Source organism: Periplaneta americana, chromosome 15 (assembly GCF_040183065.1).
Source record: "Periplaneta americana isolate PAMFEO1 chromosome 15, P.americana_PAMFEO1_priV1, whole genome shotgun sequence".
In the NCBI taxonomy this organism is placed as follows: Eukaryota; Metazoa; Arthropoda; class Insecta; order Blattodea; family Blattidae; genus Periplaneta; species Periplaneta americana.
In genome coordinates, this window is record NC_091131.1 from 21,973,546 (window position 1) to 21,988,067 (window position 14,522).

A 14,522-nucleotide genomic window follows, 5' to 3' on the forward strand; every position below is an offset into this window, starting at 1 on the left:
TCTTTTCTTTCCTAGCAGTAACACCAATCATATTCCACTACGGTTTAACTTAACCAAGACTCTGTAATATGGCACATTGAGTTAAACTTATACTTAGGTTTAACATAATCTTTAGATTAACCATATTTATAAAACCGGGTCTAAGTATCCAAGATGAGAACAAGGTAAAAAAAGTTGTTGCTGTTGTTGTTGTTTTCTAATGCCAGGTGTTTGACAATAAAGTCATTTGACCTCTTGCACTCCAATATTTTTCAAAGATATTATCATGACCAGCCACTGAAGCACAGATTTTGAGGTGTCCCGAATCCATTTCTTGGTTTGAGTTGCACAATGGGCAGTTAGGGGACATTATACCGCCAGCATTCCATTGATGATTAGTTGATTCTGTACCATTAAAGTAGTCCCCGCCCGGAGATCCGATTGGGGGACTATTTTACCTCCGGATAATTTTACCTTAATGGTACTCATTTCATATTGGAGTTAAATGGCAAGTTGTAGCCGATTTAAGTGAACACCATATTTTAACATTTTGGTGGCTACTTCATTCACACACAACCCCAGAATGTCTGGAGGACCACACCTGCTGTTGGTCGACGGGTCCATTGGACCTAGCTGGGAGATCTTGTTGATCACCAGCTTTCCCTCCTTAAGCCACTGGAGGACGATTTTAGTGCCATAGCAGGTCAGCACTAGGAACAGAAAAGTAGAAAGAGGAGGAAGGAAAGGGAAATGAACCCCTAGGCCTCGAATGCTCTAATGCCGTTGGGGTCGAATAAAGCAAGAGTTCAGTCAGAGGACTGGATAGGAAAGGGTAAAGAGGGAATTAGGTTTTGGATAGAGGAAAATTATACCAAATTCAGTCATTAACTCATCAAGCTGACCAGTGCTAATGGATGAGTAGCCCCTCCCTTTAGTTCAGCTCGTAAAATTATGCTTACTAACAGCTGCACCACGGGAAGGTAGGGATGGGACATTGGGTATTTGTCCAGGTTGGTTCCTTAAAGCCTTCAATGTGGAGGATTAATGGCTCTCCCCCCTGTATCCGACAGATACCCTTTTGCAGCCAGGTAAAAAAAGTATAAAATAATGCTATAATAGTACATTATGCAACGAGCCTATAATAATAGTAATTTAAGGCGCAAGTATGTTTGTTTATGAAACGAGCGCAAGCGAGTTTCATAATTTTCATATGAGCGTCTTAATTACCATTATAGGCAAGTTTCATACGACTTTTTATGCTCGACCATATTTCTAACTTTAAATTATTCAGAAGTATACATTTTATTTGTATCTGACAGAAGTTCGGAAGTGACCTTATTCATAGCTTTTGAATTGTGAGACGTGCGCAGACGCGAAAGTATTGATTTTTTCCGAGGAACAATAATGTCATTGACCTTGATGTAATGCAGAGAATGTATAACCTGGAAATTGATTTAGAATTGAAAAACGAGATGACAAATTGAATTGATTTGAATATTATTTACAATTAACGCTAATTATTATAGTAACAGAACATAACCTTCTGCGACGGTATTGGATTTCCAGCCTCCATGACGTTTCCCTCGTCTTTCAATTGCATATCCGAGAATAATAGAAAACCTGAACTTTAATGAATAGGTATACTTGAATGAGGTCCATTAAAGGGCTGCTACCAGGTGTATAATTACTAAATTTCGGCATGGTCGAACATAAAATGTAATTTGGATGATTTTGAGCAACAGGATAATTTAATGCATATTACATCAAAATCCTGAAGAAACTTAATTTCCATTCCTGATGGTGGCACACAATACCTTTTCGATTAACTGGCTCAGAACTCCTCTCTTGCCATCTCTTCCTGACTCCAGACTCTGGCTCATTGCAGCTGCCTGCTGTTGCTGTTGTCTGCTGCCATAGATACTGACACCACTACCAGTGACGTCCAACATGGCAGCAGACACTTGTTGTTGTTCCCGCCCAGCTGCACTGCGTGCACGAGACACTTCTCTTACTGGCGCCTCTTTGCCATCTACTGAAGAAGAATCAGTCAAATGTAATATAGTGAAGTCTTCTGAAATAAGCAGGAAATGTCCGTTACAGAGATAAGAATGCATATTTATAATTATTGTGAAACTATAGGACATGAATGTAAACTTTCCTAAGAACGAATTAATTACTCATCCTTCCCTAGACTTATGACTAGAGCCCGGATATTTCGCAAAATTCCTTTGTGCGAGATCATGCGTATTTGCTTGGTTTCCACACAAAACCAATCCTCAGAAAGTCTAAAATTCCACATTCAATATTCCCAACCTAACACACATAACAATTTCCCTCTTCTTACCACTTAAGTGACATGTTGATTTTTACTGCTTTAGGCTTTTAACATATTTATTATTTTAATGTACCGAAGTACATATGATATTTCCATGCAGATATTCTGCGTCATCATACAATGAAAGAGTAATGGAACGGAGAAAAATTCTCTCCGGCGCCAGGATTTGAACCCGGGTTTTCAGCTCTACGTGCTGATGCTTTATCCACTAAGCCACATTGGATATCACCCCGGCGTCGGACAGAATCATCTCAGATTAAGCTCCAACTCTTGGGTCCCTCTAGTGGCCGCCCTCTGCACTACGTCATAGATGTCTATGAACATAGGACCGAAGTCCACACATGTGCTGAGGTGCACTCATTACGAGTGACTAGTTGGCTGGGATCCGACGGAATAAGCGCCGTCTTAAATCACGATGTGATTTACGCATATCATATATAATATTTTAATGTACCGAAGTACATATGTATTTCCATGAAGATATTCTGCGTCATCATACGATGAAAGAGTAATGGAATGGCGCTTATTCCGTCGGATCCCAGCCAACTAGTCACTCATAACGAGTGCACCTCAGCACATGTGTGGACTTCGGTCCTACGTTCATAGACATCTATGACGTAGTGCAGAGGGTGGCCACTAGAATGTGGCTTAGTGGATAAAGCATCAGCACGTAGAGCTGAAAACCCGGGTTCAAATCCCAGCGCCGGAGAGAATTTTTCTCCGTTCCATTACTCTTTCATCGTTTTAACATATTATTTTTTAGAGACGTTCAATATAGTAATAATTATAAATTGGAAACTTACCACTGCAATTTCACCTAAATTGCACTGTTAATTATTGTTTTTAAATATTTGCAAAAATTAAGTAAACTCTATAACTCCACTAAAGTTACTGCATTCGTGATGCAAATAACATTATGGAAGCCGTGAAAAAATCAACAAGATTCCAGACTCATCATAGACTGGGGGGAAAAAAAGACAAACATATATCACGGCCTGCTGGAGTATAGTAAACACAGAAAACATTTTAAAGCAACAATGTTGAAGATAGATATTTTCGTTTTGCAAATTTGCCGTCATTGAACAGAAACCAAGATGGAGATTTCATTGCAACTAATTAGAAATTCCTCTTTCAGGTATGTAATAAACGATCTTCGCACAAAATAATGTACGATACACGAGCGGTATGTTTTCTTTCAATTCTCGGAAATTATAAAAGCTCAACTATGTTTCGCTTTTCCAAACTTTTCCTTGAACATGAAAACTTCAACATATCGTTCTTGTAACGCATATTACTATTTATAGCTGAGTTGATATATATCAAAGTTACACAGACTTAAATGCAATGACATTTTTCCTTAATAGAATAAGATAGTGAAAAACTGTTTTCACAGCTTATTATGTGTTCTTGTAGGAGTAAGACAATGAAAGAAATTTTGTTCTAAAATAAAAACTGTACACTAAGGACTAAAACAAATAAATTTCACTTTTCACTTCAAAAATTGCAAATTTTTCTTCCAAAGGTAGATAAATACCTTAACTAAGTAAACTGGGCGTGACAGCCCATAGAGGAACAAGGCCAACAAGCCAACTGCTAGCCTCACATTCACATGCCTCAGTAGAGGTTAGCATGAGGATCTCTTCAGCCATTACACTTGGTTTAAAGAACCAAGCATTTGCTACCTACTGTGTGTGTTTAGTCGAGAGTACAAAGACTGGTTGGAACCTCCTAAAGGTACAGTCTCATGCTGCTACTTTTGCTGCACAACTTTTGTATTGCAGCTGCAAAAGTTGCGTGTCGTGTTCACACGTAAGCCAAAAGTAGCGAGATGCACGCTACTTTTTGTGCTGCGCAACCCGAGTGCAGCAAAAGTTGCAACTGGAGGTTGCGAGTCTGTTCACACACAAGGCGCTACTTTTGCAGCCGCAGTCATGCTGCAGGTTTCCATCTCCGTGTTGACTTCTCAATATATATTTTGTGGTTATGTTCGCATTATTAAGAAACTCATGCGAAAGCTTCCTTATCTATTATTTGCTTTTTTGCCCTAACTAGTATTCAGAAATTGGCATTATTTTTACTATAAAGCTTTTAAAAACGCCTATATACTTAAATGATAACCAACAGCATATTCACGTAATCAATGTTGGCAACCCTCCTGTTTGAAACTATGCTACAGAAAATTAAAAAAAATGAATGATATCGTCACCAATTATGCTCAGACTGTGTTGTGCATTTAATAACTGTTACAAATAATTTATTTTCATCACATGTAACATTAAAATACATCCAAACAATAAAAGTATCATTGGCACATATGGGTGGCAACACTGGTCACAACCGCAGCAAAAGTTTCAACAAAACAGATATCAAAAATGCTGCGGCTGCAACCCTGAGAACCCTGTTCATACGTCGCTACTTTTAAGCTGCGCAGCATGAGAAAGTAGAGAGCAGCAGGTTCGGCAGCCGCTACTTTTCGGGTTGCACCGTTGTTCACATGTCGCAGTACGAGAGTTGCGCAGTTTTTTGTACTGCATCACTGCAAAAGTAGCGACGTGTGACCGTACCTTAAGTGACACCAATACTGCATCATTAATGAGGCAACTAAGTCAGGAGATAATAGGCCAGTTCCTTTCCCACATTCATTGGAGACTAGTAACATAGTTCCTACCATAGCTCCTCAAATTCTTCACAATGCTGGGTGGGCTCTAGTCCCATACACTTGCCGAAATTTCATGAGAAAATCCTTCCCTTAAAAAGATCTGAACCAGCGTGAAAACTTAGGCTGTTCGTCTATGAAGTGTCGCTTCACAGATTCATCTTAAACACAACACTGTTTGCTTGAAGCTTTTACGCAGTGACTAATGTTATTGAATGACCATCAGTATACAAGGCTCCAAGATCACGCTTTCATCACTACATACAAGCTACATACAGCCAGGCGAACTGCTAAGTCACAGCTAGATGGCATGTTTGTATATGGCCAACTATGTTTTATTTTCTTAGACCATGACAGTATGGGTGTTTGATTTTTTTTTTTTTCTGAAGTAATCAAAAAGGGAAAATTTCGTAATCTTCGCTTTTTGTTAAAGTTGTAGAAAAATATCCGTGTCTCTATAATCACATGATACCAGATTATGCTAGGAGAGACATTCAACTGAATTCTTTCTTCGAGAGTAACACATTCCCGCATATTTATATTTGTATAAAATGCCCCACAATTTGCACTAATTTCTCGTAAGTATCCCTCCTCATTCTTTATAGTGATTTTAAATTTGTCATCAATCCATCATCTTTTGTTAGTTTCTTAATTGCTACAAACGGTGTATAATTAATATTTCTATGTAGAGATGAAACCCAGCCTTTCTTTGTCTGCAATTCCAAATGTGGCAATAAGTATATAAAATCCACCACTGTGGAAGACCATTAGCATCTATTTTCAATTTTTCATCATATTTTTTCTCTCTCTTTTCACTCATACTGAATTTCTTTGAATTTGAGAACCAACAGCGTTGTTTCTTGTCCTACACGGGATGGAAAAATATTCTACCACTGCTCCAACAAAAGATTTTTCCTATGTGCTTTCTTTAGAATTGCTCATCTATTCAATCAATGGCTAGCAAGAAATAATAAGTATTATGTCTGACTTACTCTGACAAAACATTCAACAATATAACGCGTATTTTCTGTTCATTTAAGGGGATCAGATAGACTGGATTGGGTTGAAAAAAAATCCATATCCCAATTCCTTGGCATTTCAAAATGAATATTCTGCAATTTCAACTTTGAATTCCATTAGGAAGTTAACGTTTTTTTTAAATAGTTTTGTGAATGTAAACAACGTAGAAATTGTTCACTCAGAACTCTGAGTCAATTTTTCTTTCTTCGATATTTTTTTTAAACTTTGAGTACACTTGGTGATCAAACTATTACAGATAGAAGCATAATTTTTTTACTAGTTATTGTCTGTCATGTGTTCTTTCTGTTAATATAAAATAGTCTTCATCATATGAAAACTTCAACGTAAAAAAAAATATATACATATATATAAAAAATGTAAAATTTATATATACAGACATGGACAAATTATTAGCAAAATTGAAGACTTTTATTATATATTTTTACAAAATATGATTCTTCAATTGAGACTACAGTTGACATTTTTGCGTATTTCCAAATTATTAGCAAAATTGAAGATTTGTTGTGTATATTTTTAGAAAATTTGACTCTTCAATTTGGACTACATTTGATATTTTTGCATATTTACAAATTATTAGCAAAACTGAAGATTTTTACTATATATTTTTACCAAATTTGTCTCTGCAATTTGGACTACAGTTACATTTTGGCTATTTCCAAATTATTAGCAAAACTGAAGATTTTTATTTTATATTTTTACAAAATCTGACTCTTCAATTTAGACTGCAGTTGACATTTTTGTATATTTACAAATTTTTAGCAAAATTAAAGATTTTTATTATATAGGCTATTTTTACAAAATTTAGCTCTTCAGTTTAAACTACAGTTGACATTTTTTAATATTTCTGTCTACTATACTGATAGAAATATGCAAAATTGTCAACTGTAGTCTAAATTGAAAAGTCAAATTTTGTAAACAGAATTATCATAATCGTCAATTTTGTTAATAATTTGTCCACGTCTGTATATATAACTAAACAGAAATATTTACACACGGAATAATAAATTTTACAGGAGAAAGAGTTCGTCCAAAGGGCTGGACTCGGGAAGAGTGCCCAAAACGCTCATTGCATTTCCACGTTGAATTGCAATACTTAAACGTTGACGCAAATAAGTAGTGCAACGACGATCACCAGTAATGTAAAATTTGAGACATTTGGAAAAAAATTAAGGAAAAATAACACACATGAGTAACAGCAATTCCATTGTATTTAATAGACAGATAGAGGTATCAACAATGTTGTCGTAAAATTTCAACTTTCTATTTTAATAGTTTAAGAGCTGAGCACACCAAAACTTTATAAGTGTAATATTGTTAAGATAGGAGGTATTCAGTCCTCTTAATTAAAATGCATCCATGTTCACATCTTCCGAATACGGAAGTAAATACCTTCTTAGACAATCGATTGGACTTAAATCAATTAGCTGAGTACCATCAACAAGAAAGCCTTCATTGAAAAATCATAATTACCTCTTTATTCTCTAAAGGTAATTGTACTCCTTGTAAATACAAAAAAATATAAAGGTATAAAATGGTGCATTCACAAATAGAAAGACAAACCGTATAAAAATAATCTTAGCATGCAGGCTTTCACGGCCAGTGTCTAGTTGAAATGGAGCTTTCGGGCTAAGACGCCGTGGTCTACTGGTGCAGATGTTACCAGACATTTTGTCTACTACTGTGGCAGACATCTTCAGTGGTTAGGCATCCTCAGTCGAAGTCTTCTGCTAGGGATACCTGTAGCTACCAGCTACCAGTTGCTACAGGTATCCCTAGCAGAAGATTTCGACCGAGGATACCTAACCACTGAAGATATCTGCTGCAGTAGTAGACGAAACGTCTGGTAACATCTACACCAGTAGACCACGGCATCTTAGCCCGAAAACTCAGTTTCAACGTATAAAAATACTTTTAACAACTGAGAATGAACGCATTATGCAATTGCTAATATTAGTTCTTGTTTAATTGGCCAAATATGTCAGAATATAAAAATCAACTGTATTTAGACTTACAGTGTTTTTAAAAAATTTAATTAGCTTCACATTTTTAAAACTTCTGTACGATATGAAAGACTTTATGCATAAAACCACACTTACTTGTTTACATCAAGTCTTGAAATCTTATAAAAAGAAAAAAGCTTATACTGTTTTGTTCATGCGGCACTTACAACTTGTTTCTGGTACGAGAATCACTCTACTGTTTGAAAGCATTATGAACATTCCCAGAGAAATTAATGTAAGAAATTTCATGCAAAATAGCCAGAACAAAGCTACGGATTACCTCTTATGTTACTGTTGAGTAAACTTGTTCTCTATTTGCGGCAGATGTTTTCGGAAGTGCTCAAGTGTGGAACTATATTACTGGTAAGAATGAAGATGGAAGGGGTAAACAGAAATGGAATGCTTCAATCTGTATAGAGAACTGGAAGGTCGGTTAACGGGAGTTGGTAGTTATCGCATGCAAAATAATGGTAAAAATAGCCTATCTTCAAGCATCATAAATATAATACTATTTATCAGAGATCTTTCATTTTTGTTAGCTATGTGTGTATACATATTAAGCTTTTTTTAAAAAAAAAGAATGGTTACTCTGGAGTAAATCTTTACCCTTAAATTAATTTTTTAATTTAAACATAATTGTTTTTATAAATTCACTATATGCCTGTGATTAGGTACACTCTATTCACTTACGGTCTTACTAATAAAAACTCTATATACAGACGTTTAACTGTCTTACACTTATACAATGAGTAGCTCGTTTATACGTCGTGTGTAAATTCCTTACTAATAATCACTACAGACGTCGTGTATAACAGTATAACTGTTACACAGCTACGTCATAGTTTCGTCATTACTTCGTTACGAAAGGTAATAGAATATCTGAGGTTCTCTATTGCATCCGGTAGAGCGCTCTAGTGGGCATGTTAAATATCGATAGTACAACTGGCTCTAATCGATTACCACACTACATTTTGGTCAAAGAGTACAAGCTACAGCAATATTATTCTAATAATTGTATGATCTTTGGTTTGTTCTTCTGTGGTTACAAGGTAACCATCATCATAAAATGACAGTCGATATGAACAGCTGTTAGAGGGGCTGCCATTTTTTCCCTATATACAAAGCTTAAACAAGGGGTTTCGTGTATATAACTACTGCAAAGCAATTCTCATTATATAGTTACAGCCTGTTTATACGTCCATAGCTTATTCACGGTTTATTAGTAAAGTTTTCTGTCTCAACTCTGCATAAGTCTTGTATAAAAACTATACACGGTTTATTAGTAAGACTGTTATTATAGCACACATTGAATTGAAAATATGACCACTTACTCCTAATAGACACTAAAACATACCCTACTAAAATTATTCATGTATCTGTAATATTATGGGAATAGAGCTTATAGCAATCATCACCGTCAATAAATTAAAAAAAAATGAAGATTGGTATAAGCCCTATACCCATAATATTGAAGATATATTAATAATTTTAGTAGGGTATGTTTTAGTATCTATTAACAGTATGTGGCTAAGATTTCAAGTCAATGTGTGCTATGATAGGCAAGTAGAGTGTACCTAATCACAGGCATGTAGTGAATTTATAAAAAAAATTATGTTTAAATTCAGAAATTAATTTAAGGGTAAGATTTACTCTAGAGTAAAGCATTTTAAAGCTTAATGTGTATACATATATCACTAAAAAATTAAAGAGCTCTGAAAAATAGTATTACATTTATGACTGCTTGAAGAATTGACTATTTTTACTATTACTTTGCATGCGATAACGACCAATTCCCCTAAGAGAGAGACAAGGGCAAAAAACAAAACGTGGCAGGATGAGTGTGTTTTCTTGCACACGTGAAGGTAAGAAAGTGAATGAGTGAGCTGATAAGTTAGTGGATGAACGAGTTAATGGATGAGTTGGTGAGTGTGACTGTGAGTGTGTGTGTGTTCGTGTGCTGCGAGAACTTACTAACCCTTCATATACATGATGTTTTCTGCAGTGGGTGAAGTCATTACTTGACCAGGATGCACGCGACACTCACCCTTCTGTGCTCCTGAGGAATCCATCCTGTAACTTACGACAAAAGAATTTCGTTACTTTTGACGCTTATGCAGTAAGTACAAATGCATAATAAATAGTATAATTATCTTCTGTACTATTCAGTTAAATCAAACATGCCACAATTTAAGATATAGTTACATCTCTTTGACACGTGATAATCATATAGAGAGAGAGTGTGAGAGAGAACTCACTATTTGAAAAGGAGCAAAACATGAAATGGCTGGATTTAACAGAGCAGAAACTAGAAGAGGTGAACAATTAGAACACACACCAACAAAATCACTTAAATATCTTGCCTAACAGACTGAGTGTCTAAATCGTCATAACAAAATGCCACAAAATTGCTTTAATTGAAATCATACACAGCAGAAACTCGATTATCTGAACTAATTGGAACTAGGGGTAGTCTGGATAATCAAATTCAAAATTTTAAAACAATATAACCAAGAATTTCAAAATGCTACAGAAACTTGCAATACATGTACATGAACAGCAATAAAATAAACGTACTGTACAACAAAACATTTATGAATTACAATATGAAACTTCAAACCTTGAAATCTAAAGTAAAAATAAAAGTAAATCCATGGCGCTACACCCATGAAGGGCCAAGACTGACCAGCTGGCTGCTGGCCTCAAGTCCACATGCCGAAGCAGAGGTGGACGATCATCAAACCAGAATGGAGGTATCATGTGGTTAGCATAATGATCCCCCCCAGTCGTTATAGCTGGTTTGTGAAACCAGATTTTCACTACCGATCATAGTTCCCCAAGTACATCATGATGCTGGATGGGCACTGGTCCCATACACTGGCCGAAATTTCATGAGAAAATTTCTTCCCCCGTGAGGATTCGAACCAGTGCGCATTCCGTAACATGAGTCCTAGGCAGGATGCCTTAGACCGTGATGCCATGGTGCGGAACTAAGCTTGAAATCTAGCTTTTCTTTAAACGATTCAAAATCTCCAATTTGTTCTTGATCGTTAATACAACTCTTTGAGATCGACATCGCACATAGAACACTAAACAAAGTGACTATCACTAACAGATGATAACAGAACAACTGAAAATCCATAGACCGACTGGCCGGCACTTGCCACAGAAGCAAACAAGCGACTATCACTCCCTCTTACTTCTACTTGCATAACACATTGACATACTGTACAGTAGTTAATAAAAAAAAAAAATGAACACTCTGCGTTCGGATAATTGAGGATCCGGATAAATAAGGTCTGGGCCACAGTCTACTATATACAGTCACGAAGCTTGGGGTGATTTTTTGCATTTGTTGCTATAGTTGCTAGCCGCTTGGAGTGCTGTGAATATTAGGAACAATAGACTGTGCCACAGCCATCGTGATCTAATACAGGCCGTAAGGCAGACCATGTAACTCGCTTAACCCGATCACGAAGGGCGGCGTTTCAATCATATAAATTAGTTGGAATGCATAAACAATAACGTTTCTAAAATGTAGTGTAATTCCATTAATAAAATTTAAAACAATGATTATGAGACACTTCAGACATAATTCCTTGGGAGTTAAGGTGTAATATTATTTTTGGTGTGAAAATTACGTTGTTCGTATGTGTAATACCTGCCTTTATTTCGATTAAATATTGCGAAATTATTATACATTCATGTATGCACGATTCAATAATTTTTAGTTGCACCACACGAATATTTAGATATGTTGAAGTTGTAGGTTATGTTAGTGTACCAGTTGCCCCTTTCTGTCTAATTTTAGTGGTCTCCAATGCCCTGCCATTCATATGGAAATATTATAGGTTATGTTTACTATATCTTATATTCCTAAATTCGCAATTATACATTATAATTGAACATAATGTCATGTATGATACTCCGCACATTCAATTTGTCTGTATTTTAATACTATGATTGAGTATTGAATTATTGTATTTATCTACTACCTAAGAGACTAAGTAACAATCGTACGTACAATAATTTCATAGGAGTGGTATGATAAATGTTCTGTCTTTATCAAGGAAGGTAGATGTGCTATATTAAAATCACAATATAAATTATTTTTTATTAAACCTCAAAATAGCTTCCATTCTAAACTTAAAATGTTGATGCGAAAAGATTATGTTAACATGTAAAATTCTCTTCACATTAAAATAACGCAGTTTTGTAATTATTTGTGCAACATATTATACAACAAGAAGTAAAGGGAACTTATGGACACATTACACTAAATAAAACTTAGCTATGATACGCAATAAAGTTATAATATAATAATTCACTCAGCTCCATACACTGAAATAGAAAACCCGAACATATATTACGGCATTGACTGTGCCGTATTTCGCATTGTTGTGAAAAGTTGTGTAAACTGTGAAATGTTCGTTATCGGTTGTAATAACTGCAAATGGCTAAAATACAATAATTTGAATAATAATATGGGACAAGGAAACGTTTGTTGCACTATAAATTCTAAGAAAAAGAGGTCAGAGTTATCCTTCTGAAAGATCCAGGAAGGTGAGTTTATAAAATATAATATGTAATTTATTAAAAATAATATATGAATCTTGTGTATTTCGTATTTCAATAGTGGAAGGAAGGTGTTAATTTTTCAAAAGAACACGATATCAAAAGTACAATACATTTTATCGTCTGCTAGGGAAAGAGTCTGTGATGAGGCCATAGTAGCGATCCTGGTGGCTAGCAACTATCTATGGATGCATATTTCAACTGTCTATGTTTGCATATTTAGTAAGTATTGAGCTTCGCAACTGTATATACTAAACTGTGGTGTGGGCAATCGAGTTTCTACTGTAAACAATCTCAGTGTACAAGCTTATTTCTGGAGTTAAAGCAGCAGATTAAATATATTTGTAGCTGAATTTTGAAATCAGTTGAGAACAATGGGTCTGTACATGCCAGAGATCACTTTCATTCACTGTTAATAAGGTAAGTTTACTTAAATAGGAATACATCAATAAGTAGCTTTTATAAACGGTCTTGCCTAACACCATTTGGTGACAAACAGCATAATAATTGCAGTCAGCACATGGACAGATAATCTCAAACTAAAAGTACCGTATTGCTATTTATCCTACCATCATTCTATATAACTAGTGGCTTGTGCAGCAAACACTGCTGCAAACTAAGTTCGTTAGACGTTCAAATAAAAATTTTTCCAATTTATTTTCAATGAAGAATACTTGTCTTGATAGTTATTTGCTTCCATAATAATAAAACACACTCCCTCTATGGATTTTTTTAGGACAAATACTTTTTCTTGAACCTATCCAACTTCAGTTTTTGAGTTTCAACGCGAAAATGCAAGTAAAAATGTCAGGACGATAGCAGTAGCTATTTAAGGTCATTGTGGATTGTAGGCAAAAGTTTAAAAAATGTCAGGTTTTCTAAGCTTTCGAACAATAGCATTTTCGTATAGTTGCTGCATGTAGAACTTGAAATGTAGAGCGTAAAATCAAATTATCCTACTAAGAGATGTTGTTGGAATGATCTGGAGACTACAAAATTTTGTAGGCCTCTTATTTTATCAGTAAGTAATACCTTTTGATCTTTCCTTAGGGACTGTAATTTTTGCGCTCTCTCGAGCCAATACTGAAGACAATGACACATATCAATATCTACACTACACTGCCATTAAGTATATGAAAAAGACCCAACCCCACAGGGTTAATAAGTATAAAAATATTTGATTTTTAATAACAATATTATTATCTTACTTAAGTTTTGCAGTTATATATAGCAGCCACTCACTAATAGAAATGAAGATCTAAATTAAGATATTCTCTACATTTACTTACATAACCACAAAACATTTCGCTTTCATATCATCAATATAGCATCAATATTATGTACAATTAATGAAAAAATTGATGCATCATGATATTAACTATAATAATATTTAATTTCTAATGGTAATAATGTCATCAAACCACCTCAAGTTTCATAGATTTGAATATCCAATACACAGCTGTATTCAGAAAATTATACACTGCAGAATCAGTTTTTAATAACAAATTGAATTGAGCTCTAAACATGTCGGCAATCCTGCAGGTCATGGCCTTCGTGTAATAGCCTATTGTTTATTGTAGTGAGTGTTTTGTTCTGAAATTCAATCAAGTTGGCCGTGATTGAATAAAATAATTCTCAAAACTGACAACAGATGGATTTTGGAAAATAGGAAAATGATGTAGAAAAATTGACATTTCACTGAAAACTAGAGTTGGGTCGATTCGTGAACGAATCGTTCATTCGAACGACTAATAATAAAGAATCGTAAGAATCGATTCGTGGTATCAACGAGTCGTCGTTCAAAAGAATCGTAACGAATCGTCGTTCAAACGAATCGTAACGAATCGTCATTCAAAAGAATATGAAGGAATCGGCATGGTATCGTAACCCACGATTCTATTCGTTGTTTGATGTAACCTGTCAATGGACATTTCCGAAC

The 14,522-nt window shown here is 35.2% G+C and overlaps 1 protein-coding gene across 8 annotated transcripts in view; it reads right to left on the minus strand.

Annotated features, from left to right (window-relative positions):
* LOC138714721 (RING finger protein 207-like) overlaps nt 1-14,522 on the minus strand; it is an 87,232-nt gene that overhangs the window by 21,141 nt on the left and 51,569 nt on the right. For 2 of the 8 annotated variants that reach the window (XM_069846799.1, XM_069846806.1), the window contains 2 exons: nt 9,987-10,087; nt 1,794-2,050 (listed from right to left, as the gene is read on the minus strand). In XM_069846799.1, the coding sequence (XP_069702900.1) occupies nt 1,794-2,050; nt 9,987-10,087 (358 nt within the window). The remainder of the gene's footprint in view (nt 1-1,793; nt 2,051-9,986; nt 10,088-14,522) is intronic. The other 6 variants (XM_069846805.1, XM_069846803.1, XM_069846800.1 and 3 more) reach the window with 6 other exon arrangements.